Source organism: Tiliqua scincoides, chromosome 1, assembly GCF_035046505.1.
Source record: "Tiliqua scincoides isolate rTilSci1 chromosome 1, rTilSci1.hap2, whole genome shotgun sequence".
NCBI classification, from domain to species: domain Eukaryota; kingdom Metazoa; phylum Chordata; class Lepidosauria; order Squamata; family Scincidae; genus Tiliqua; species Tiliqua scincoides.
In genome coordinates, this window is record NC_089821.1 from 67,011,733 (window position 1) to 67,036,012 (window position 24,280).

The window sequence follows — 24,280 nt, forward strand, 5'->3', positions numbered from 1 at the left end:
ATGGCTGTTGCCACCCTCCTGCTGCCCTGGTTTGCTTCCCTCCCACCCCTGTTCTGCCCACCCTCTCCTGTTTCACCCCTCCCCTCTCCTTTGGGAAGGGGCTCCAAAGAAAATGTGCCCCCCCCCTAAAATCCCCCTTGGAAGGCCCTGGCTAGTCCATGGCAGTTCAAAGGACACTGACTTGGAACACAGTGCAGTGGAGCTGAATGCAACCCTGCAGGGCTGCACCTTGCTCAGATGCACGTCTGTGAGGGACTGCTTTGCTTTCCCATTGCCTGGCAAGAGGGATTCATGCACTGTGCTTGCAACACACTGCAAAGGGCAGGAGACCCAAGAAATGGTGCTGGACGGAGCCTCTCTGCTCTTGCTTCTGGCACTCAGCAGGAGATCTGCAGCTCTGCTGGACGAGTCCTGGGTCAGCCCAGCCCACCACTCTCATTCCTTCCCCAGTGGGAGGACCAGGACTGCCTAGAAGACGCTCTTCCTTCCAGGAAGTCTCTATGGTGCCCGGGAAGGGAGTGACGCGAAAGGGGTGCTGGCGGAAGCGCCTCTTCCTCTTGCTTCCGGTTGGGAGGAGAGTGGTGCTGCAGGTAAGGCAGGAGCGCTGTTCTGGTGGTGGGAGCACGTGGGTGACAGAGGAGCCCGCGGAGAGGGCTCGGCTCCACTCTGCCTCCCTGTCCTGCGTGGCTCTGGGGCTGAGGCTGTGCAGAGGCTCTGAACTGGGAGCAGGGATGGAGTTGCTGCTGCCGCCCTTGAGAACATATGAATAGCCCCACTGGATCAGGCCCATCTAGTCCAACCTCCTGCATCCCCAGTGGCCCCCCAGGTGCCTCAGGGAGCACCAAGAACACAAGAGACCTGCATCCTGGTGCCCTCCCCTGCACCAAGCACTCTGAGGTGGCCTAAAACCAGGAGGTGAGGTGACACATGCCCATCTCGGCTTGACACCTGTGATGACATTTCCTCTAAAAATTTCTCCTGTCCCCTTTTAAAGGTATCCAGGCCAGAGCCATCACCACATCCTGTGGCAAGGAGTTCCATAGACTGGGTAAAGAAATATTTTCTTCTGTTTGTCCTAACTCTCCCAGCACTCAATTTTAGTGGATTCCCCCTGGTTCTGGTGTTGTGTGAGAGGAATGGCTTCATTTTGGGGGAAACTCCTGTGTCCCGCTGCCAGAGGTGCCGTATTTCAGTTCGTAAGATCTCGGATCTGATGGTTTGCGTGTTATGCAAACTGAGTGGCACTCAAGCATTCATTCAACTTGCTTTAAATTAAATAAAATAAAAACAGAGAACTGTCAATCCATATCAGCTAAAGGGCAAAATGGGCATCAGATGAGATGCCTTAAATGTGTGAAAAACCTGCTGATTTGGACAATATGGTAGTCCTACCTCCAGCTGCTACTCTTTTTGTTTATAGTTTGCCCACTCCTAGGAGTATTTCATTTTCATCCTATGTTTCTTCCATCAAGGTTGTATACATGGGACTCTCGGGCAGTTACCCATCCAGGCATGGGGCAGACCCAGACTTGATTAGCTTCAGTCAGGTGCCTATATATGTCCTTAGACCATGCCTCAGGACCAAGAGCAGCAGCATCACAGCACTGCTTATCTCAGGGGAGAACTTCCAGATCCACCATCCCCTTCTGCTTTCTGTAAGCCATTTCTGCTCAGTGTTGCATATACGCATCTGGGATCAAATATGGACACCTGTGGGCTGGGTCAAAATGAGTTAATATAGCAGTGCTATACCAATTCTCCCTGTTGCTACTGTACTGATCAGTGAAAGGAGGCAGGAGATAGTGCATAGACAGACTCAAAAGATATACTAGTTTTTCATTGTCTCTACCATGCAGGCATTGGGAAATTCTGTAGGAAACATTGACCACCTAGTAGCCTTATAACGTGTGCTCACCCACTGGGTCTCTTCTCCTTGAATAAATGAGCACTTCAGACCTTCAATAAATGAGAATTTTGCTGAGCACTTCAGACCTACCTGCCATGGCAGCCTTTTAATTATGGGTTGTAACTCTGTTTTAACTGTAACCAATTATTTGCCATCATTCATAAGTTTTTTAACTTGTGAAAGTTTTATTCATCTTGATGTTATGTTTTATGGTGACTCTTTAAAAAGGGTTATAAGCTGTTTTGAATATCTTTATACAGGTTTATGCAGGGGTTGCATTCTCGGAAATCTGTGTGTATATTAAAAATGTGTAAATTAAAACTGCTTTTCCCATAAGAACCAATGACAATTGTGTGGGTTGGGGGAAAAGTCATTGAACACTTACAGTGATGACCAGGGACTTCTTGTCCAAGATGGAGTAGGAGAGGGTTGAGGAGGGAGGCTACTGGGAGTGGTGACTGATGTTGATGACTGAGAAGGTGGTAAGCAGCAACTCTGTAAACACATTTTTTCCTCTTATTTTTTGTCTTCTGTCTTTAGAGGAACCCCCCCTCCCGAAGCTGCCAGTGTCTTATGGGTAGAGGTAGGTTTTTTTTTTCGTGATAACAAATTAAATAAACATAACACTGCTTTCTGCACTTCTCATTTTTGTTAAAAAACATTTATAAAAAAACCCAAATTGCAAAATCTGCAGAAAATAAAACCATTCCCTAACACTTCTACATGTATGTGGCTGCCTGTGCCAACACTATACCACCTATATCATCTACCTGGTACACTTTTAAAGCAATTATAATTTATTAAAATGCACCCTTTGAATAAAAACACATAATATCACTTTTTTGCACTTCTGACTTTGGAAAAATAAAACCATTTTCACCCACTTCTACTTATGGGTTGCTTGTTAGAAGCTAATGTAGCTAACTGGCAGCCCAATCCTATGCATGTCTACTCAAAAGTAAGTTGCATTAGTGTCAATGGGGCTTACTCCCAGGAAAGTATGGATAGGATTGGGCTGTTAGTTGCTAATTAATTGCATTTCAGAGCTGGCAGACATCACAAAATATCTGTGTCTTCTGGAATAGTTTTACAAGGAAATTATTGATTGCGTTATTTCAAAAATTGCCTGTATTAATTTTCAATTTGTGCTATTTTAAAAATGTGTAAATAGTCCGCATAAATCAAGAGGAGCCTATATAGGAAATAATGGAATATACTTATTTCAGTTTTTTTGCATTGGGAGTTGTAGGGTTGTGATGTTTTGTATTTCTGCAGAAGCATTGAGGACAATTACTTGAAAGCGACATGGATCCTCTGCGAGCTCAGCAGCTGGCTGCTGAGCTGGAAGTGGAGATGATGGCTGACATGTACAACAGGTATTAACTAATCACAAACATTGCAGAACTGTGCAATGGTCTTTATATTTGACATCTTCATTATGAAAGCTCTGAGCTGTGTGTTGCTGTTGCTCTAAGCACTGTGTGCTGTGACAATCTTCAGCAAGCACAGATTCCCTCTGAATAATCCTTCTGCCCCTCAAAACAAAGTGCAACTATAACACCAGCACCTCTCTAAGCATTGTTCAGGACACAGAGGAGCAAAAGTACTGCATTCCAGTAGTCTGTTTCCAGCAGTGGCCATACAGATATCTCTGGAAAGCTTGCAGGCAGGGTACAAAGGCAGCAACTTTCCCCTGTTGTTTTCCTCAGCCTTTGGTCTTCAGATGTCTGCTGCTTCTGGGCACAGAGATTTCATTTCATCATTAAACCTGTCTGTCATAGAGTTGTCTTAACATTTAAAAGAATTAAAATGTCTAATAATTTAAAAGAATTGAAACAATGGCCATCATTGCACCTGATGCTGAAGAATATTATACAAGCTAATTATGTGTTCTGTAAAATACTTCTGTCTGTCCTGAACCTACTGCTAGTCAATTTAATTGACTTGTCGGGTGTTCTGGTATTATGCGAGAGTAGGGGGAAGCATTCTCTCCTCTGATTCTCTCTTCACCATTCATAATTTTATAAACATATATTGTGTCACCCTTAACTGTCTCTTGCCTGCACTAAAAAGGCCCAGTCGCTCAACCTTTGTTCAGATGCTCCAGCTGACACGGTCCCTTGCCTTCGGTTTTTGGGCTATTTGATGAACAAGCCAGGGATGGAAAGCAAGGGTAGGATTGACAGATGGGGGTGGTGGCTAAAGAGGTGCCGCTCTTGGAGATAGTTCAGGGGATGTTGTGGTCCTGTCATGAAATCAAAAGCTCCTTCAGCAGGAATTGGTGCCATGAAAGAAACTCTTTTGCTGTATTCAATAAATTCTCCCTTGCTGGAAAGATGCAGTTGGAGTGCCTGCTCATTCTGTTGTAAGAGTTCTTTTTCAGATAGGCCAAGGGGCTCAGGCAGGTATGACAATTTTCAGGAGAGGTAAAATATTTATTCAGAATGTTATAGCCTTGGAAGACATGTAAGCAATGATTGCAAGCCCATTTATTGTGTTCAATGGGGTGTACACCCAAGTATGTCTGCTTATAGGGTTGCAGCTATGCAATGTGATCCTCTGCGTGTTCACTTGAAAGTAATTATATTACTTCAGTACTGTCAATGAAGAACTGGTTGGGAAGTGGGGAAACCCACTGTCATAAAAAGCATCTTGCTCATTTCTGGTGGCGTAGCTGGAGGGGAGGTGGAGCACTCAGCCTTTCAGCCACGCGGCTCCATTTTGCCCCCCCGCCCCACCGGGAATGTCTCCGAAGGGAGAGGCCGCTTGCCCATCTCCCTGCCAGGCTGAGTGCTCAACCCCCCTCCAGCTACGCCACCGCTCATTTCATAGTGTGTTGGGTTTGAAGTTGTTGAACTGAGGTGAACCTGTTTGCTCCAGCTGCCCTGACTCCATGAAGGCAAGTGGTCCTAAACACTTGCCCTAAGAGAATGAGAGAATGATCCTAACACTTGCCCATAAAAACAAAAGCAGGGCTAATAATAGCCCAAGAGATGCCATCTTGGTGCTGGGAGTACGATGGAGATTCTCAGAACCTTAGCAGGAACTTCATGGCATTTTCAGCAGTGACCTAGTTGAGGGGTGTTTGGGTTTGGTGACATAAAGCAGAATCAGAACAGCCTGGAGGCTGCTGTTTCCTCATACTTGTCTTTTTTTTTGCCCTCCCCTCAGAATGACCAATGCCTGCCATCGCAAATGCGTCCCTCCGCATTACAAAGAGGCTGAGCTGTCTAAAGGGGAATCAGTGTGCCTTGATCGTTGTGTCTCTAAATACTTGGACGTCCATGAGCGCATGGGGAAGAAGCTGACTGAGCTCTCAATGCAGGATGAGGAGTTGATGAAGAGGATGCAACAAGGGGCTGGACCAGCCTGATACAGCCCTCCTTTGACAACAGACATCATGCCCACCTTCCTCCCTGGGCCTAGACTCAGTATTGACCCTCCCTTTGCCAATAAAATATAAAATTGTATTACCGCTGCTGACTGCTCCCTTGTTAGGCCTGCTGAGGGTTAGAAACAGACCATGATTGCCTTGTGAGGGGAGACATCTCAGATGTGAGGTCTGTTTGTAACTGGAAGAGTTGACACAGGAGTAATAATGAAGCAATAGCAGTGAGACAATTGGTGGCTGGTCACACGATAACTGAAATAACCCACAAGGGGCAAAGATGGTTCCTAGAGTCACAATATATCAAACTGATGTTACCATGTAGCCATGTGTAGGGTACCACAGGCAACAACTTAATAAAACACTGTGCTGTAGGACTAATAAAAAAGACAGAGGTGAATTTCATCATAGCTGAACTCCAACTTAGAAGTCCCAGGGATGGAGGTAGGTTGCAGTTCAGTCACACTCCAGGCTCAAAGTGAATTTGTAGGCAAACATTGCAAACAAGCCCCATCCTATATTGTAAAGGATCTCCTGCCCTGTATAAATTGTGTGTGTGTGTGTGTGCAGAGCTGACCTCAGGGGCTGTGGGACCCAATGCAAAGCATTTTTGTGGGAGGCTCTACTCACCAGAATGAGTGGCAATGGTAGGCCCAGGGCTGATGGTATCCCACGCAAAGCGCAGCACCTGGAAGTAGGTGGCGGTGACCTGATAATTTCACTGTCAACTGCTTCAAGGCCCCCCCAATTTTGAGCCAGTTGGACCCAGGGGAGAGTGGGAGGGCTGTCCAGCAGCAGCGTTCTGCTTGCTGCACACTCCTCACGATGATCGGCTTGCAAGATTCCATGCCAGAGCATCAGTGACAGAGTGAGGTGCTGGCTGCAATTGCAAGTGCTCTGTTCCTTGCCTAAGCATGGGGCCTCATCAGGCACAGGGTCCAATTCAGCCAAATTGGTCAAATCGCCCTGGGACATGAGTATTTTGCAGGCACTTCCTTGGTTCAGGCAGCGTGTCTTCCACTGGCATGGTGAGGTGCTGCCTGGAAGTGATCTCTCAGGCAAGTGCCATGATCTGCAGGACTAATATGGGACCCCCTTAGAAGCGGGACTCAAATTGGCCTGAACCTGGCTGTGTGTGTGTGTGTGTGGGTGGGTGGGTGTCCATCTCTCCCTCCTTTCTTACAAAAGAATCCCAAGGTTTCTGGCTGACAGAAACAATCAAATATGGTAATCATAAAAAGTACAACCTAAAATACAAAGGATACCAATAAAAGCAGCCACCAGCAAATTACTGTAAAGAGAAAGCCATTCTAAACAATAAAGCCTTAAGCCCCCACCAGAAGGCCAACAGGGACGGTTCAGTTCTTAATTCTACAGCAGGGGTGCCCAAATCCCAGCCAGGGGGCTATTTACAGCCCTTGGGGCTCCCAGTCTGGCCCCTGGGGAGCCCCCAGTCTCCAATGAGCCTCTGGTCCTCCGGAGACTTGCTGGAGCCCATGCTGGCCTGACAACTGCTTTCAGTTTGAGGGTGATTGTTTGACCTCTTGCATGAGCTGTGGGATGAAGGCTTCCTCAATTGCTTGCTGTTTCACGTCTGTGATGCAGCAGTGGTAGTGAAGGAAAGGCCGGCCTTGCTTTGTGCAAGGCCTTTTAAAGGCCTTTAGCTATTGCAAGACCTTCATTCATTTATAGAAGTTCCATCTCTAATCATTTATGTAAATTTATTCAAATTTGAAATGTAAATTATTTCTTTTTTCCTGGCCCCAGACACAGTGTCAGAGAGATGATGTGGCCCTCCTTGCCAAAAAGTTTCTTAACAGGCTTCCCAGGTAAGGCTGTTCCCCCACATTGCCACCAGCTGAGCCTCAGAACCTGACATGTAGGGGTGACTGCCTCTAAATGACCTAAGGTGACAGACTGTTTCATATGGAATTAGCATCATTTGGATTTGTGTTACAGAGTTTTGTATATTGTGCCTGTGAAATTTAAGCCTTGGTCCAGCAAGGGGGAGGTGCGCTTGGAAGCAGGTTTTTTTTATAATGGCCTCTGTTTATTGCTGCGTATCAGAGCTGCATTCTGCACCTCACTCCAAAGAACTCTGCTTACAGATGAGCAACCTCTGTCTCTGACATGGAATACCACATATGTGAACATCTGCATTGCAAGCACAATGCAGTGTCAGAATCTGGGCTACGCAATGTCTATACAATGTCAGTGGGGGCTTGAATTTCCACCTCTGTTACAACCTCAGCCACTATTTGGGGCCTTGCACTCCTTGTTGCATATTACCATGGCTGACTCAGCAACCATTGTGTCTTTTCTTTCTAGCAGTATAATTTTAAAAATATAAGATGATCATATTGTAGTTTTAAAAAATCCTACTCATGGTACTGATCCTACTGAGTTGTGAATTGATGTTACAGACACATTGCAAAGAATTTAATGCAATTAGGACTGTAAGGTTAAATACTTAACCTTAAATACTTCTGTAGGTTAAATACTAGTATATATATACTATAGTATTCAGTTTTGAATCATAGAGTTGAAATGTAGTCATCTAGTCCAGTGTTTCTCAAGGTTTGTCTTCAACCATACCATTTCAAGTGATCCACCTATTTAAAGTACCACTGGAAGTAACTGATGATGATATAATTGCCAGTTACTTCTGGGTTGGGAGGCCAGATGTGATGTGACATGTAAGAGGCTCAGGGTGGACAGAAGGGCTTTCTGAGTATGGAAAAGCATGCTTTGGAGCTCTGCCCATGGAGCTGAGCCTCTTACCACTGTTTGCTGCGTAACATTCCTGTTCTCACTGCCAGGTGGCAGGAATCCAGGAATCCTTCGAGTACCACCAGACACCACCTCAAGTACAACTGGTGGTACTCATACCACTGATCTAGTCCATCTCTTGCTAGAGTGCAAGGCCATTGACCCACCATAGTAGGAGAGCAGGTGCACAGCATATCAATGTCAGTATAGCAAATAACATTCAGTGTTTCTAGTAAGTGAGCCAAGCTGGGGGGAGAACAAAAAATGGTGGGGTCACCTGCCCATCTAACTGGGGCAGAAGTCTTTTGCGGCCTCAGACTCGAGTACGAGGAAACATCGCTGAGTCATCTCAAAGGACATTTTATTGAAGTGCAATACCCCATCGCCTGACTTACGGTTCTGGTCAACATAGGGATTTTTGGGAAAAAATTAAAATCGACATGAAATGAACACTTGCTCTTTCCCTGGGTTCATGGGAATGGGGTTTGTCTGTAGCTACAGCAGACAACCAGCAGGGGGAACTAAAGACCACATCATGGTACAGCACTTTTTTTGCAGCACAGTACCTAAGAAATATCCTGCCCTCATAGAAGTTCAAGAAAAGGGTGGGTGATGCTTATCTAGGGATAAGGATAATGACAACCATGTCTCTGGCAAGTGCCCATGGTACGCCCAGAAAAGAAGCGCATTAGAGAATTCTTGCTTGCTGCAATATTTGATAGGTAATTTAAACAAAAAATGAGTAGAGACTGGATGCTATCCTTCACCTTGTCTCCTAAAAACACTACACTAGTGATTTTCAGCCACTGTGCCATGGCAAACTGGTGTGCCATGGATGGTCTGCGGGTGTGCCATGGGAGTTTGGGAAAGGTCATTTATTAGTAGAGCCGTTGGGGAATTTGAGCCCCCATCAGCAGCATGTTGTGCCTTGTCAATGGTCAAAAAACTGATGGTTTTTAGAAATGACAATTTTAGCACCTTGTCAGACTGCTGTGAGATTTTTTTAAAAAGGTTGAAAATCACTGATGTGCATTGAAGCAGGGCTGGCCTTAGGAGGTGCAAGGCCCAACTGGAAACATTTTCTTGCAGGGCCCCAGCTTCACAGCCAAGGTCTATAGAATCTTAGAAATACAAATAAAATTTATTATAGACTTTATTATCTCTATGTTAGAATGGAAAGCAGTCAAAATGTGCACTTAAAAAGTGCATGTGAGTTGATGGACCAAATGGATCGAAGCACATTTTAATATAAAATTGCATACATGTAAGCCTACAAGTAAACAAAATGCGTAATTGCCCTAGCGCGGGACCCAAGTGCGAGCAATTGGCTTCAAGCTGGTCCTGCACTGAAGTTGCTCTTTGGATATGCTTGCTAAATGAACTTTTAAAAAATCATATTCTAGTTGTTTTTTTTTTAGATCTCAATCACTTTCTAAGTTCAGTTGAAACTGGGTATTGCATTTCCTTCCCCTTTCTTTTCTGTGCTGAATGGGGCCTATAGCTGGTTTTCATCCAACTGGTCTTGCGGTTGCTCCACAACTTCCTTAACAAAATGCCTCTTAACAACGTTTGCTACACTTTCTGTGGCCAGCAGGGGGGGAGGGCTTGCAGCATGCACTTTTCAGTCACCCTGTATGACTAGAACAACTTTCAGGCATTGTTAATTTTTTTTATAGCTCATAATTGGGCCTTTTGATTTCTTTTAACCTCATTCTGCGTTTTCTAATTAAATAGCAGCTGTGTTTAGCCAAAGGGTGACTTATTCAATTAGAGCTGCTTAAAGCAATTAGAAGTTATTTAAAACCACATGCTGGAAATTGTTTGGCAACGCCTTGTGGTTTTATTTCTGTTCAGGGCAGGATGCACTGCTGTGGTTTTCTTTTGCGGGCTCCAGCATTCGTGAGTATATGCTGTTGGGGCTGGAAAGGGCAATGGATGTTTTAGGCACTGTGACAACAGCCAGATAGGGGGGCTTGTCAACTTCAAGCACGGCTGTATCCTGCTCAGAAGAGCTCACCGCTTTGGTCAGGTGTATTTATGCTATTGCTTGTTATTTTTCAAGATTTTCTGGGACACTGGTTTCCAAGCTTCATACCTTCGGGAAATGTTTTCCACATTGGCTGTGTATGCTGAGGAATTTCTATGCTTCTCATGGGAACATTACATGTTCCAAAAGATTTTTGAAGCATGTTCTGTAGGGCACACATTCACTTCATGCATGGGGTCTCACTCCTTCCTCCACCAGTGCGCTGGGAGGTTATCTAACATATTTATGCCTGTCTTTTTTACTTGATGACAGGAATCCAAGATGGCTGACAATAAGATACAATTAATGTACAAGAAATTCAATAAACTTCTTTTTAAAGCGCTGGTGGTGACTCATGAGAGTCTCGGGAGGGGGTGATAATGATGGAAAATATCCACTTCCTTGTTCTATTTGCTTTTGATTTGTCTGCACATTAAAAGGGAACATCAGTTATGGGCTGCCATTACTGCCTTTCTCAGTGAAGGGCTCTTCATAAATTTCTCCAGAAAGCTCTGACAGGGCTATTTTTGGACCTCATTGTCACATGTTGCTGCAGAAGTGGGGCAAAAAGGAAGAGCCTTGGCAAAGGTCACCTAGCAACCCCCCAGGCATCAGAGGCTGGTCATGCTTCTAATAGACCCAGTCAGTGTTTGTCTCTGGTTGGGTTGGTTTCCTTAATCAAATTCTGGTTCCTCTGTGTCTTCCCTTAACGGCTTCTTACAATGGTATGGGCCTCATGGGAGATCACTGAAAAGTACTGCTCGACTGACCCCGTAGACGCTTTGCTATGTTGGCGTCTTGCCCGGCTGCTTGCAGTTGCTATTGATGCTTTGCGTGTAACCGTTTTCATTGCCATAGTTGCACCTGAGTGGGTTTTATTAGTGCCCCCTTTTGGGGGGAGGGGTTCAGTATTGGGCTGGTCTAGGCTGGTTGACTCTGTTTTCCAAGTGTGAAATGCCATGACTGAAAAGCAAGCCTCTGTTTGTCCCACTGAACTGAAAGGTTCCCCCCCTAATCCAGGATTCAGGCAGGCTTGCCTGATTCTTACACATCTAATTAGGCCTGGAGCCACATCCCTCAGGCTTCTTCACCTTGCTTGGCATTCATATTGAACATAATCTATGCAGCAGTGATTACAACTATTGAAACTCTCTTCTGTGGCCAGGGGCACAGTTCCCGAGCCCAGCTCACCTCCCTCATTAACCACCTACCTTTACCTTCTCCACACTTGCCCTTTTCAAAATCAGATTGCTTAGTTGCATCTCTCATTCCATCTGCCCTTCCAATTAAATTGGACGGCACTAACTCATAATCGCTTGTTTCAAGGTTATTCTGAACAACCGTTTTACGAATCAGATCCTCATTACCTAGAAGCACTGTATCTAGCAGTGCTCTTTCCTAGGGTCTGAAGGAATTTGTCACCTTGTGCATGCAGGGACTATTGGGGAGGGATTGAGTGAAGGGGTTGCAGGCCAGGGGTTGTTTGCAATATGTTGAAATGATTGGCAGCAAGCCCCATTTCTTGGCCATAAATCAAGCTCTGAGTGTTTTTCTTTTGGCCCAGTTCCACCTGATACTGTCATAAATAAAATGCAGAAATGTGAATCGGAAGATATTACCTATTGTAAGGTCAGAAAAATTTATTCACAATGTAGCAATGGTTGAATCACTGATGAACAGGGATGAATTTTGGGTCTTCCTGTCTTGTTTGTTTTCATAAGCAGTATGCATGAAAGCGTCTTGAGCATATTCAGCGAACTTGGTAGAGATACACTTGGACCCCAATTTCTGTAGAGAGCAGAATGAAAACAGAAAATAACACTGATAAACATAAGCACCATAGTATAGTCACTGAGAGTCTGAGCAGTGAATCAAGATTTCCTTGGTTCAAATCTTACCCCTGACATGCCTCTGCCTTAAGCAAGGCACCCAGCCTCAGCGTCCCAGTTACAACACTGGTATAATAACCAATATTGGTCCTTACCTATATGGCATTGGTTCTCAAACTTTTAGCATCAGGACACACTTTTTAGAATGAGAATCTGTCAGCACCCACTGGAAAAATGACATCACTTGATGTCATGACCAGAAGTGACATCATCAAGCAGGAAATTTTTTAACAACCCTAGGCTGCAATCCTACCCACACTTACCTAGGAGCAAGTCCCATTTACTATCATTTTTAAAGCATATACATAGTAGCTTGTTAAAAGTACAGATGTGTAACATTCCCCAAATTCAGTCACATACCAACATCAAGTCTAATATATTAAAAATAAAATATTGAAATAAATGGGGTCCCACCTGAAATTGGCTTGTGACCCACCTAGCAGGTCCTGACCCACAGTTTGAGAAACATTGCATAAGGTTATTGTAAAGCCAACATAAAGGAACACTTTGCTTGAGGAGCACTTTGCACTCTCAAAAGTGCTACACCAGTGCAAGTATTATTATCATCGTCAACAAAATCCCACACTAGAAATAAAAGCTAAAAGAATAAATGCAAACTGACTCTCTGAATGAGGTGAGTTTCAGACCTTGCTAAGGAGAAATTGCTATGGGGCAATAGTAGTCTGTGCTCTCAAACCCTCTGCAATGCAGTCAGTCCCATTACAACAAGGGTAAGCGTGAGCAGAAACCTATCTATGTACTTATTTGTATATCACTTTTTGGTTAACCTCCCCCCCACAAGCTAGCAACCAATGAAAATAATATAACAGTCAAGAAAACAGTACTATGAAAAGCAAATACAAATAACTGCAGACAAGCCACGTTCTAAAAAGCAGGGGTGTCAACCATAAGGCCCATGGGCCAATGCAATCCCCAGAAGCACTTCATCCAGTCCCTGTGAAAATTGGGCTGTCCCAGCACCACACTCAGCAGCTCTGCTTTCTGCTGAGGCTCTGGGAGGGAGAAGAAGAAGGATGCCTCAGTAGGCAAGGAACTCTAAAGGCCAGACCAAAATGGCTGAGAGAGGGAAATGCTGCTGAGGTGCTGAGAGACCCCATTTATCATGTGAGCCCCTCTTTCAGCAGCACCACTTCTGCTGAGGTGTCACTTCACAGACCACCTCTCAGCTGCTGAGCTGCAAAGTGATGCTGTGGCAGAAGTGGCACTGCTGAGGGGCAGCCCACATGATTACTGGGCTCTCCCATATTTTGAAAATATGGACAAGATTTGCACTCTTTCTCTTTTATCATTTGCTTCTGATGGGTTTCTAAGTGAGAACAAAGTGCTTACTTCTGGCCATCATTTCTTTAATGATATCACTTCCTGCTTATTGATGTCACTTCTCGCCCTCAGCAGATGCCATGAGTGCTATTTGGCCCACTATATGAAATTAGTTTGACACCCCTGGTCTAAAGCTATGCAAAAGAATTCCTGACTGCAGCCACCACCTGATCCTCCAGGAACAACACTATGCCTTCAGCCTACTCATCTGATGGGGGAGGAGCTTCGGTCTCAGAGAGGCAGGATATGTTTCACCTGAGCTCCATCTAAAAAATTTCTTTTCTCCTGTTTATGTGTGCCTTATTATAACTTATCCTGTTCTGTGGCACCTTTGAATGTAGGTCTGCAAGCCAAGTGTTTTGGTTTGCAAATGTCCTTGGTGGGGAAAAGAAATCAGTGTTTTTCTGTTGGTATGAAGAAACGAAGCAAGCGACAGAGAACCAGCCCAGCTGCCTCCAGGGAAATGGTCCTGAAAAAGAAACGCAGCCTCAAGGTTTCTAAACAGCTGCTGCTATCTGAATGTCCACTTAATCATGGAAAAGTGAGTAAGACTGTGGAATTAACTTCAGAGGGGGTCGAGGAGATAGAAGAAGGGAGTCAAACATCGAGTCATCCTGGAGAAAGGAGTGAGACGCCATTATCCCCCTGTGTACTTAAGGGGGCAGTGAAACCCAATTCAGCGTGCAATGTAGCTACTAATACAGACGATTTGGAACTGATAGGTCTCAAGGAACTGAAAGCCTTGTTTGGTAAACAATGTGCTCTCTTTTCACAAACTCTGCATACTATCTTTAGAGGCCAGCAGTCTATGGCCTGCAAGTTAGAGGCTTTGAGTAGGCAGATGAAAGCACTCACAGTGAGGGACAGGTCTCCCTGTGGGGGTGAAATTCCTGCTGTTTCCTCAACATCTGAAGTAAGGATGAGAAGAAGACTGCAACCTTGCAAGATCTCCCTCTCCATTTTTCAAAGCCAGTTAAATTATGGCAGGTGGCATACAAAATTCAGAGCAAAATCCTCTCTGAGCAGTCTTCTATGTTGCAATTTGCATGAAGTGGAACTGCCGAATGTGACTAGGTTAAGTTCTTCTCCCAACTGGCAAAATATTCTGCTGTCTTTTCGCCAGGATATAATACCTCAAATGCTTTTTAAGTTATCTTCTCTTTTATATCGTTTTGGAATACAACCTAAGAAAGTCTATTATGAACCTCCCATTATTGATTTTACCCAATCTCGGGGAGTTGGACATCCCGATACAGTTAGGGCAGAGGCTTCCTTTACCGGGCCTAGATCCTCTGAGCATATGGACTCTCAACTTTTGGACCCCACATTCGAACTTCAGCTGAAAGAGTCATTTTCAGAGCTAGCTCTGTTAGAACAGGAGCGTTTGATCCCAGCTTTGAAGGAACTGGTGCAAGACTTTGAAAACATACCAGATACATCAGTTTCTACTCTACTCCAGAAGCAGGCTGCCCCTACAGAAGATTTGATGGAAATGGATGTAGCTGTGAAACAAATACCTGCTTCTAAGATCATTCATCCAGATCTACAGTGTCTAATGGACTTTAAAGAACAGTCAGTGGCACCTTCTCTTTCTTCAACCTCTCTGCTGCTTCCTTCTCAGGTTGGAAAGAGTACTTTGGAAGAAGTAAAGTCTGCTTCTGTTGCCCATGGCCGGGCGCTCTTGTCTGCACAAAGTGGATGTCAAACCCCTGGAATAATAGTAACTGATGTTTCACAACAAAGTTATCTTTCTAGTGAACTGACCATTATGGAGGCTGTTGAATCTTCGTCTGGTAATGACCAGACAATTTTGGATTGCCCAGCTCTGTGTACTCATTCTTCTCCAAATACTACAAATCTGTATCCAGCTGTGAAGTTGGGCTCAAGTCCAGTTGGGATTCAAAGAGTCTCCAAGGGGGTTCCATACAGAAATGTGGGGGCTGAGTCCCCTGTACTGAATCCCTGTGTGGCAGATGATATAAGTTTTACCATCTCTCCTTTTGCAAATAGTCAGGTCCCTTCAGTGGGTATTTGACCCGAGTGCAGCTAATGTATTTCATCTTGTTTCATGGAACGTGGCGGGGTGGGCGGGGAAATTAGGGCAGACTGATTTTTTGGATTTTGTCAAGAAATGGGATATTTTATGTTTTCAGGAAGTCTGGCTCTCCTCTCCCCCCCCCCTCCCCAAGTAGATGACTTTAGAGCCTTTTTAACTCCAGCGGTCCCTGGTTTGGGAAGGGGTAGACTTAAGGGGGGATTACTCTCATTGATCTCTACGAATTTGTCTATTGCAGTGGAATCCCTGCCTGCTTTTGACCATTATACTCTGGTGGTAAAGCTTAATTTACAGCCAAGTCCCCTAATTTTGGTTAATGTGTACTTCCCGCCACTTGTGGGTTTAGTCACTTTAAGGCAAATATGGACCAATTTTGAGAAGCATCTTGGGGAGATTCAAGAGGCACATCCTTCTGCTCAGGTGGTCATTTTGGGGGATTTTAATGCAAAAATGGGCAGAAATGATTTTGAACTCTTTACAAAATTTGGAGCTTTTCCTCCACCTTTTTCTGACCCTTCTCCATTGTGCAAACGGGTATCAAATGACTGTAGATGTAATCGTCAGGGCTTATTTTTGGCCCAATGCTGCATAAAGCAAGATCTAATAATTCTTAATGGCTCATGGCCTGAGGATCACCCGACTGTGTGCTCCTTTTGGAGGGGGGCTAAACCCTCACTTCTAGATTATGTGGCCATTTCTAGGTCATTGCTCCCAGATTTGCTGGATTTCAGGGTACTTAGTAGATCAGAGAGTGATCACCTCCCTTTATCGCTCAAATTTTCAACAGCTGGGCAGTTTAAGTCTAAAGAGATCCATCACCCTACTGATCATTCAGGTCCTGTGACAAGATGTGTGAAATGGACCAGTCATGTCAGTGTTAAAATTCTGGGGCTTTTGAGTTGTGAGCGGGTAATGGGCTTTAGGGATGCGATTATAGCTAAGGAGGGTGACCCTTTATCGCATTATAATAATGTTGTTGCTGCCTTAAAACCTTTTTTAAGTAGTTACACGCGCAACAATATCAGTCTGAGTCGTAGATCTTATGATTGGTACGATTTTGAATGTAGGATCCTGAAGAAGCAGGTTACTGCTGCTTTGATTATGGCGAGAGAATCTCAATTGGAGGCTCATTATGTGCATCTAAAAAATTTAAAAAAGCAATTTAAGGAAACCATCAAACTTAAGAAGGAAATCTTCATAAAGAAAAATTGGGTAGTTTTAATTAGTGCGGCCATTCAGAAAAATACTTCTCTTTTCTGGCATACAATTAATCCACTACTGAAAGTGTCTCCCTCGGGAGCCTCTAATCATATTACAGCATCAGAATGGGTGGAACACTTTCAGGGGATCTATGCATCAGAGGAATCCCCCTGTCCAGATTTAAGATCAAAATTATTAGCTGAAGATCTTCCATCCTGGGAACCTGTAACCAGTGAGGAGGTTGTCTCTCTTATTAGGAGAGTAAAAAGTGGAAAAGTGCCAGGGGAAGATTTTATTAGGAGTGATTTGCTTAAAGAACACCAGGATTGGTGGGCTCCAACTTTGGCTGCTTTATTTTTGTATATCGATGAAACTGCTAATATGCCTTCAAATTGGGGTTGGGCGATTATAGTTCCCATTTATAAGAAAGGAGGTCATGAAATTCCCTCAAATTACAGGCCTATTAGCCTGCTAAATGTTATTAGCAAACTCTATGCTTTACATCTAAGAGATAAGCTATTAGCCTGGATGGAATCTCAAGACATTATAGCTGATATTCAGGCAGCCTTTTGCCCTGGAAGATCACCCCTTGATCAGACTTTGGTGCTGCAATTCCTTGTCGAGAAACATCTGGCCACTAGGGGTTCTAGACTTTTTGCAGCCTTTGTTGATTTTAAGGCTGCTTTTGACTTAATCCCTAGATCAAGGCTATGGGATAAGTTTGCAGCTTCATCTATTGATCGTCGTTTATTGTTGCTTATGGTTAGCTTATATAGCAACTCGGGCATAAGGATTTGGAGTTCATCTAGTGGTCATTTAACGAAACCAATTTTAGTTAATAAAGGGGTCAGACAGGGCTGTGTTCTTGCCCCCCTTTTATTTAATTTTTATATAAATTCACTGATTACCTCCTTTGATGATCTGGCTTTACATCCTCCAAAGCTTGCTGATCGTCACGTCCCTGTTCTGGCATATGCTGACGATGTACTTATATTATCGAGAACACAGGTCGGCATGAGGAGGGCCCTTCGCCATTTAGCCCTGATTAGCTCACAGGAGAAATTGATCATTAATTCTGATAAATCAAAGGTGTTGGTTTTTGCCAGACGCTATAAGGCCCATCGATGGCTCCTAAATGGGAAACCCATTGAGCAGGTTAAATTAATAAAATACCTGGGGGTGATTTTTCACTATCAAGGTGGCCGTTTGGCCCATAAAAACTATGTTGGTCAATCAGCACAGAAAACATTTGGTGCCATTTATTGTTTTTATTCATCCAAAGGTGCCAAATTTCTCCCTGTGGCTCTAAGGCTGCATAATGCTAAAACTAGGGCTCAATTGCTTTATGGTTCTGAGATCGCCCCATATTTAAACACCAGGTCTTTAGAGGTGATCCAGACCAAATTTTTGCGTCAACTGATGTATGTCCCCCGATGTGTGCCGAATACTGTGATTAGGCTGGAATCTGGTACCCCAAGTATAGAGATGTCGATGTGGCTAAATGCCTTGCATTATTTCTTGAAGATTCTCTCGAGACAGGGTAATTTTACTCATTTGATCTTTTTGGATCCCTTTATAGGCTCCTGGGAAAAGAGGTGCCTGGACTACTTTAATTGTTGCGATCTTTCCCCTGAGTCTTTAACGATGATGAGCCTGGGAGACGCAAAAGAAATTTTGCGTCAGAGGTTGGTGGATCTTGAACTGAGATCTGCGAGAGCCAGACTTTCTACATATGTTTTTCTTGGGGATCAAGCTCTTATGCTTTCTCCTGCCAGGTATTTTTATAACATCGTTATTCCAAAATTCAGGATTGCTTTTACTAAAGCCAGGTGCAATGCACTCCTATCAGCAGTTCTTTCGGGACGTTACGCAAGGCGTCCTTATTCAGAGAGACTGTGCCCCTGCCATAATAATGTGGTGGAGACAACTGCCCACATTATTCTGCAATGTCCAAATTATGATGATTTGCGATATAAATTTATTTCCCCGATCTTTGGCGCTGTAACGGGAATGCAGGTGGAGGAGCAGCTTGCCTTTCTGCTGTCTGATGTAAATCCTGATATATCGCTCAGGGTGGCCCGTTTCTGCCATGCTGCACAGTTGATAAGAAAGAAAATTGAGAGTATAAATTGATGATTTTATGATTTTATATATGTGTAAAGGGATGTTGGTTTAATTTTGTATATTTTGTTGTTTTGTTTTGTGACTAGCTGGTCGGATGACCGTTAATAAAGTGTCTATCTATCTATCTATCTATCTATCTATCTATCTATCTATCTATCTATCTATCTATCTATCTATCTATCTATCTATCTATCTATCTATCTATCTATCTATCTATCTATCTATCTACCTACCTACCTACCTACCTACTCATCTGATCCTTCGGAGGGAGTGCTGCTGCCCCATCCAAAACTGGTGGAATCCCTCTTTCAGGATTGGCTCTCCTCTGATCAGGAGCACCATGTGCAAAGTAATATGCTTTACTTTGATTAACAAAGGCATGTTTCAAATGGAAAAAAAAAAGATATTAAGGCAATACATGGCAGCAGTGTTTCATTGAGCAGTGTAGCAATATGAGTTTCTAAAATGTTGCCATAATAAGTCAAGAAGAGGCCCTCCTTGTTCACTACAGACCTGGAGGAAAATGAGATTCAGGGGGCAGCATCACTGCTGATTACAGAGTGACTATAGCCAGGCTGGGGCCAGTGTGTGCACCGACTGCCCCAGCTAGGATTCCAAGGGTGGGCACCTGAGTTTTTCATTTGCTCTCATTCTTTAAATGGTTTCTGAGAACTTGTTTTAAGTTACAATTGTAGATAAAGCAAATCAAAGGTATATGGTAGCTGGTGCTTCCCCTACCCCCAACAGCGCAGTGGTGCTCCAAACTACACACACCTGACCGGCACAGCTCTGCTCACCAGAGATTTTCCCCTGGCCCCTTTTCATGACCACAGTTACTCTTATGCTTGCTTCCTTAAGTGATCTAGCCCACCCCTCCATTCCAGCTCCACAGTACTGTCTTCTTTCCTATCTCTTCCCATTCTGAAGGCAGACGGCAGCAGAAGGGGCAGTGGCACTGCTGCTGGGTAAAAGGGAAATAGGGCACTACTTGGGTAAGAAGGACAAGAGTGGCTTTCCAACCTGCTGCTGCCTGAGGTGGTTGCCTCACTGCACCTCATTACTGAGCTGGCCATGACCTCACCTAGCAAGGAAGGTTGGCTACATCATTGGGTAGCTGCCCAGGAACCTCAGAATGGCCCACTGCTGTTTCCTGAGGCCACCTCTGTGTCCACAGCCTTTCAGTGGTGTTGGTGGAGGGACTCTCTTTGGGCCCAGATAGGCAAATGCGAATAGAGGACAGTTAACTGAGGAGCTCCTGTAACCTGCTCTAGGTTCAGGTTGCTGCAGAACTCCCCTGAGTACCAGGGAAATTTTTTTTAATGTAACAACACTTTGACAATTCAAAGAGTTGCTCTGGGAAATTTGGAAGCTCAGCTGAATACATTGACTAGTAATGAATTGTCGTTCAGATCTGCTCAGTAGATGCTATTATTGGACTGCTTGTATGGGCACAGAATGTCTGCAGAAATGTAAATGTATGAACAGTATCATTTCTCAGTAAATTAGGAAGAACAAATCAGGAAGATTGACGTAGATTGCTGGCCCCAGCAGTTGCTGCAGCTGATTAGGGGCCCAATCCTATGGCACTTTAGTGCCGGCGCAGAGCTCCGGTGCTGGTGCTGGGTGTTGTAAATGTACTGTAAAGCATGTTTATGGCACCCTGTGAGGAGGGAGTGCTGGTCCAGCGCCAATCGATGCTGGGCCCAGCACTGGACGGACGCCACCTGCAGTTAGGTAACAGCCTTCAGGGTGGGGGAAGGTGTTCCAGGGTGGGAGGAGGGAAGGGGAGGGTGGGGCAGGAGAGTGACCAGCCTAGAAGGGGGGTGGAACCAGTGAAGCCCTACTCCACTGTATCCTATCCTCTGTGTCAGACTGCAAAGTCCAACATGGAGATTCGTCTGTGCAAGCAAAATAGCCAGTGCAGACTTGCAAAGTCCCATTGCAGGGCCTAGGGCTTTCCCCGAGGAAAGGGGACAAAAGTCTGCTTCCCCCAAGACATCTGGTGGGGTTGCTGAATACAGTGGTCGCCATTTTGGCACCACTGTACCCGGCACCACTGCCAGGGACAGGATTGGGTTGCCTGTTGCTGTACTGAAATGCACAATATTTAGGCAGACTCTCAACAATAACAGTGAATGGTCACCAGTCAGATTTTAGAAGCATACCACCATCTTTAAACCTATTTTGACAAGATAACTTTTTCAGCCGCGAGGGAGCATAGCTACTTGTTTTTTGGTCTTGCAAATCGTATGTCATTCCAGACCAGTGTTTTTAATCTTATAAGAATATGCAGCATGACGGCCAAGCCTGTAGATGATACCAAACTATTCATGGTAGTGCAAATCAATACTTATTGTGAAGAGCTTCAAAAGGACCTTAGAATCCTGAATGAAGGGACTACTGAATGGCAAATGTGGTTCAACAATGTCAGCATAGAAAGCACATTGGGGCAAAAAACATTCCAGTTTCACTTATGTGTTGATTACAAAAAGAAGCAACGGAGTTCCAAGTTGGTGAGGTGCATGTTGGAGACTGAAAAGGTGGTGGGGCGTGGGTGCTAATAGGGGGCAGCAGGGTGGCTGGCAGAATTTGATTGTGGGTTTGGGTGGAGGATTAGCTTCAGCTGCCTCTAAGGAAAGACAACAATGTCTGGGGCTTTTTAGCTTGGAAAAAAAGATGATTAATGATTGAGACCTATACAATTTTCTATGGCATGGAGAGTGTGAATAGCAGAGAGTCGAACCAAACCCAAGAACTAGTACAGAGAGGTTTCCCCCCCTTTTTTTTCAGAACTGGAACCAAACCTAAACTCTCTTCGTTGCCTTGAATCTGAACATGAAAAACTGAACACTGGTTCAAAACCAGTTCAATAACTATCCAACCAAGTACAAAATTAATAAATAGGAACTCACTCTGGGATGGGATCAGATGGGATGCTGAAGCTCCTTTTTGTTTTGGTCATATTTGGAGAAACTACATTTCTCAGTGAGACAACTGAAAAGAAGGGGAGAAACTGGTGGGCAGGGCCTGGGGCTAATGCTTTTAGTGACCAGCAACAAGGACAAGTTCCTGGATGAGCTGACCAGCAACAAGGCCTCAGTGTGCAGCAGGGGTCCCCAAACATTCAGCTGCCAGGGTTACATCACTCAGTCTTCCTCTTACGGTAGGCTGGATTGGGGCAATTTCAGAAAACCACATGTACATTTTGTACATAATTCTAAGAATTTTCATAGTAGGAGAAAAATACTTGCAGAATTTGCTGCTACAAGGTTGCTTGCCCCTCTCTCTTTCAGCTGGCCTCTCAGTGAGAGAGACTCAGCCCAGCAGTTGCTTCAGCCAACTGGAAGAAGAAGGTGTGTGGTGGCGGGTGGGGGAGGGAGAGGAAATGCGTGGAGGTGCTGCATGTACCTCAATGCCACTGAGCTCAGCAGGCCAGTCAAAATGTGTTGGTGGGCTGGATGTGGCCTGCAGGATGTTGTTTGGGGATGCCTGGGGTGAAGGAGTCCTGAACTGACCCTACTGGAAGTTACTTGTGTTTGCTTGGCACCACAGTTCTTCCTTGTTGCCATTCTATTATTCACTTGAAACAGGGCAAATTAATTCTTTTTTTTTGCTAAGTAAGAGGGACTTTTTGAAAGAAAGAAAAAATAGTGCCTGAATTGGAGGCAGGGAAGATGTTATTTAAAAAGGGAAGGCTGGAGGTACTGTTTCAATTTGCCCACGATATTACAGACCCCAGAGTAGCATCATTTTGGAGCAGTGCTACATAAGGAAGCATATGGACATTCCTATCACCGGGTAGATGGGACTCAATAGCCTGGGAAGGCAGCTCATCTGAGAGAAGGAAAACTCTGATCCCAAACCTCCACTGCCTTGTGGCTCCATCCAGTTATGGAAAAGGCTTCAGGAGACAACCTTGAGGCAAAATCCGGAGCCGGAGTCCCTGAGGTAGTTCACGGCTGTATACAGTCATGCTCTGGCAACTCCTGCGACGCCGCTGGAACAAACCATATTGGCTTCTGCCTTTCCATTGGACCATTTCAGCGACGTGGAGAGGGAGGATTTGCTGCATGGGTAACAGTCTATCCTCCATATCTACTTTACCCAGGCTTCGCGCACTGGAGAGGACACTCTGTTCCAGAACCACCATTCAGTGCGTGATACCATAGTCTTCCGAGACTGAAGGATGCCAGCAACAATGGACATTCCTTGACAGATTTTTAAAAAATGGACAGGGCATCATGGAAAAACTAAAAGGCACCCCAGCTGCACTGGTGCTGAGAGCTGCTGGCTGCCATTACTGCTACTGTCACCCCCACCCCACCCCAGTTAGTCCATCAGGACCCACCCACATGGGCTCACCTGGTAGGCTTAGTTGCTCAGCATTGGTGGCAAGCAGTGATGGTGTTCCTCTCAGTTTCAGTGGGGCTAGAAGTGCCACTTTAAATTCCCACCTTGCCCTAATCCCCAATATAGCATCACTGTGAAGGTCCCAGTGGCAGTGCATGTTTCAATAATGGAAGCAATAGGAAGCAATCCCTGGCAAAGTGGATCCTCCTTAGCACTTTCCCTGAGAGTGCTGCATTCTGATGCCGGCTCTCAGTGTAAGAGAAGGGGCCGTACAAAGACAACAGCATTGATTTCTTTTCTTACAGATTTAAAAGAACTGTTAATTTGATATTATTCTGTATGAAATATATCCAAACCAGTTCCGAATGTCTGAACTGGTCACTGGACCACTTTTAAAAGTTAGCTTCTGAAGTCAAACTGAACCAAAGAGCTAAAAATTATGGATCATCAACCTGAGCTGAACCCCAGTGTTAATGGTTCGACTCCCTGGTGGCCAATCCACTAGAATGGATTGAGGAGAGATTTCAGGAAGTGCTTCTTCATGCAGCACATAATGAGTATACCTGTACATGGGATTCACGGCCACAACAGGAGGTGACAGCCACCAGTTTACATGGCTTTAAAGGAGGATGTGATACATTCAGGGAGGACAAGTCTACCACTGGGTATTAGTCACAGTGGCTGTATACCACCCTCCAGTTCAGAGGCAGTAAGAGGAGGAAGCAACAGCTGGGGAGCTATTGCCCGCATCCCAGAGGTCACTGTGGGAGAAAGGATGCTGCCTTTGGCCTGATCCATGATCTGTTCATGCTTCCACGCTTTCCTCCAAGCGATTCAGGACCCAATCCTATCCAACTTTCTAGCACCGGTGCAGCCGCATTGCAAGGCCTGTTACTTGCCCCACCACCACAGGATGCAGCGCACGCCCCATTGTCACACACTGGAAAATTGGATCAGATTGGGCCCTCAGTTTGCAATCCTGTCCACACATACCTGGGAGTAAGCCCCATTGACTCTAATGGGGCTTACTTCTGAGTAGACATGCAGAGGATTGGGCTCAAAGTTGGTAGACACACACTGACTCTTACAGGACAGTCCTCCGCATGTCTACTCAGAAGTAAGTTCTTTGCTACTGAATGGAGATTACACCCAGGAAAGTGTGTTTAGGGCTGCAGCCGTAAGCATGGCGAGTGCCACTGTGGGGTGTGTGTGTGTGTGTGTTGATGGGGCA

At 44.9% G+C, this 24,280-nt stretch overlaps 1 protein-coding gene across 2 annotated transcripts; it reads left to right on the forward strand.

Annotated features, from left to right (window-relative positions):
• Positions 1–530: 530 nt before the first annotated feature.
• On the forward strand, positions 531–5,376 carry TIMM10 (translocase of inner mitochondrial membrane 10). 2 transcript variants are annotated; one of them, XM_066639200.1, is made up of 4 exons: positions 531–590; positions 2,447–2,489; positions 3,182–3,282; positions 5,078–5,376. In XM_066639200.1, the coding sequence occupies exons 3-4, from the start codon at positions 3,212–3,214 to the stop codon at positions 5,277–5,279; spliced, it is 273 nt and encodes a 90-aa protein (XP_066495297.1). In that variant the 5' UTR covers positions 531–590; positions 2,447–2,489; positions 3,182–3,211; the 3' UTR covers positions 5,280–5,376. The 2 variants fall into 2 exon arrangements, with proteins under 2 accessions (XP_066495297.1, XP_066495288.1); XM_066639191.1 differs by lacking the exon at positions 531–590 and adding an exon at positions 1,001–1,048.
• Positions 5,377–24,280: the final 18,904 nt, after the last annotated feature.

Excerpts from the sequence above, each read along its gene's own strand:
- TIMM10 (XM_066639200.1), top strand. The coding sequence starts at position 3,212 with ATGGATCCTCTGCGAGCTCAGCAGCTGGCTGCTGAGCTGGAAGTGGAG. Across the intron at positions 3,283-5,077 it reads ATGGCTGACATGTACAACAG|AATGACCAATGCCTGCCATC; the intron begins GTATTAACTAAT and ends CCCTCCCCTCAG.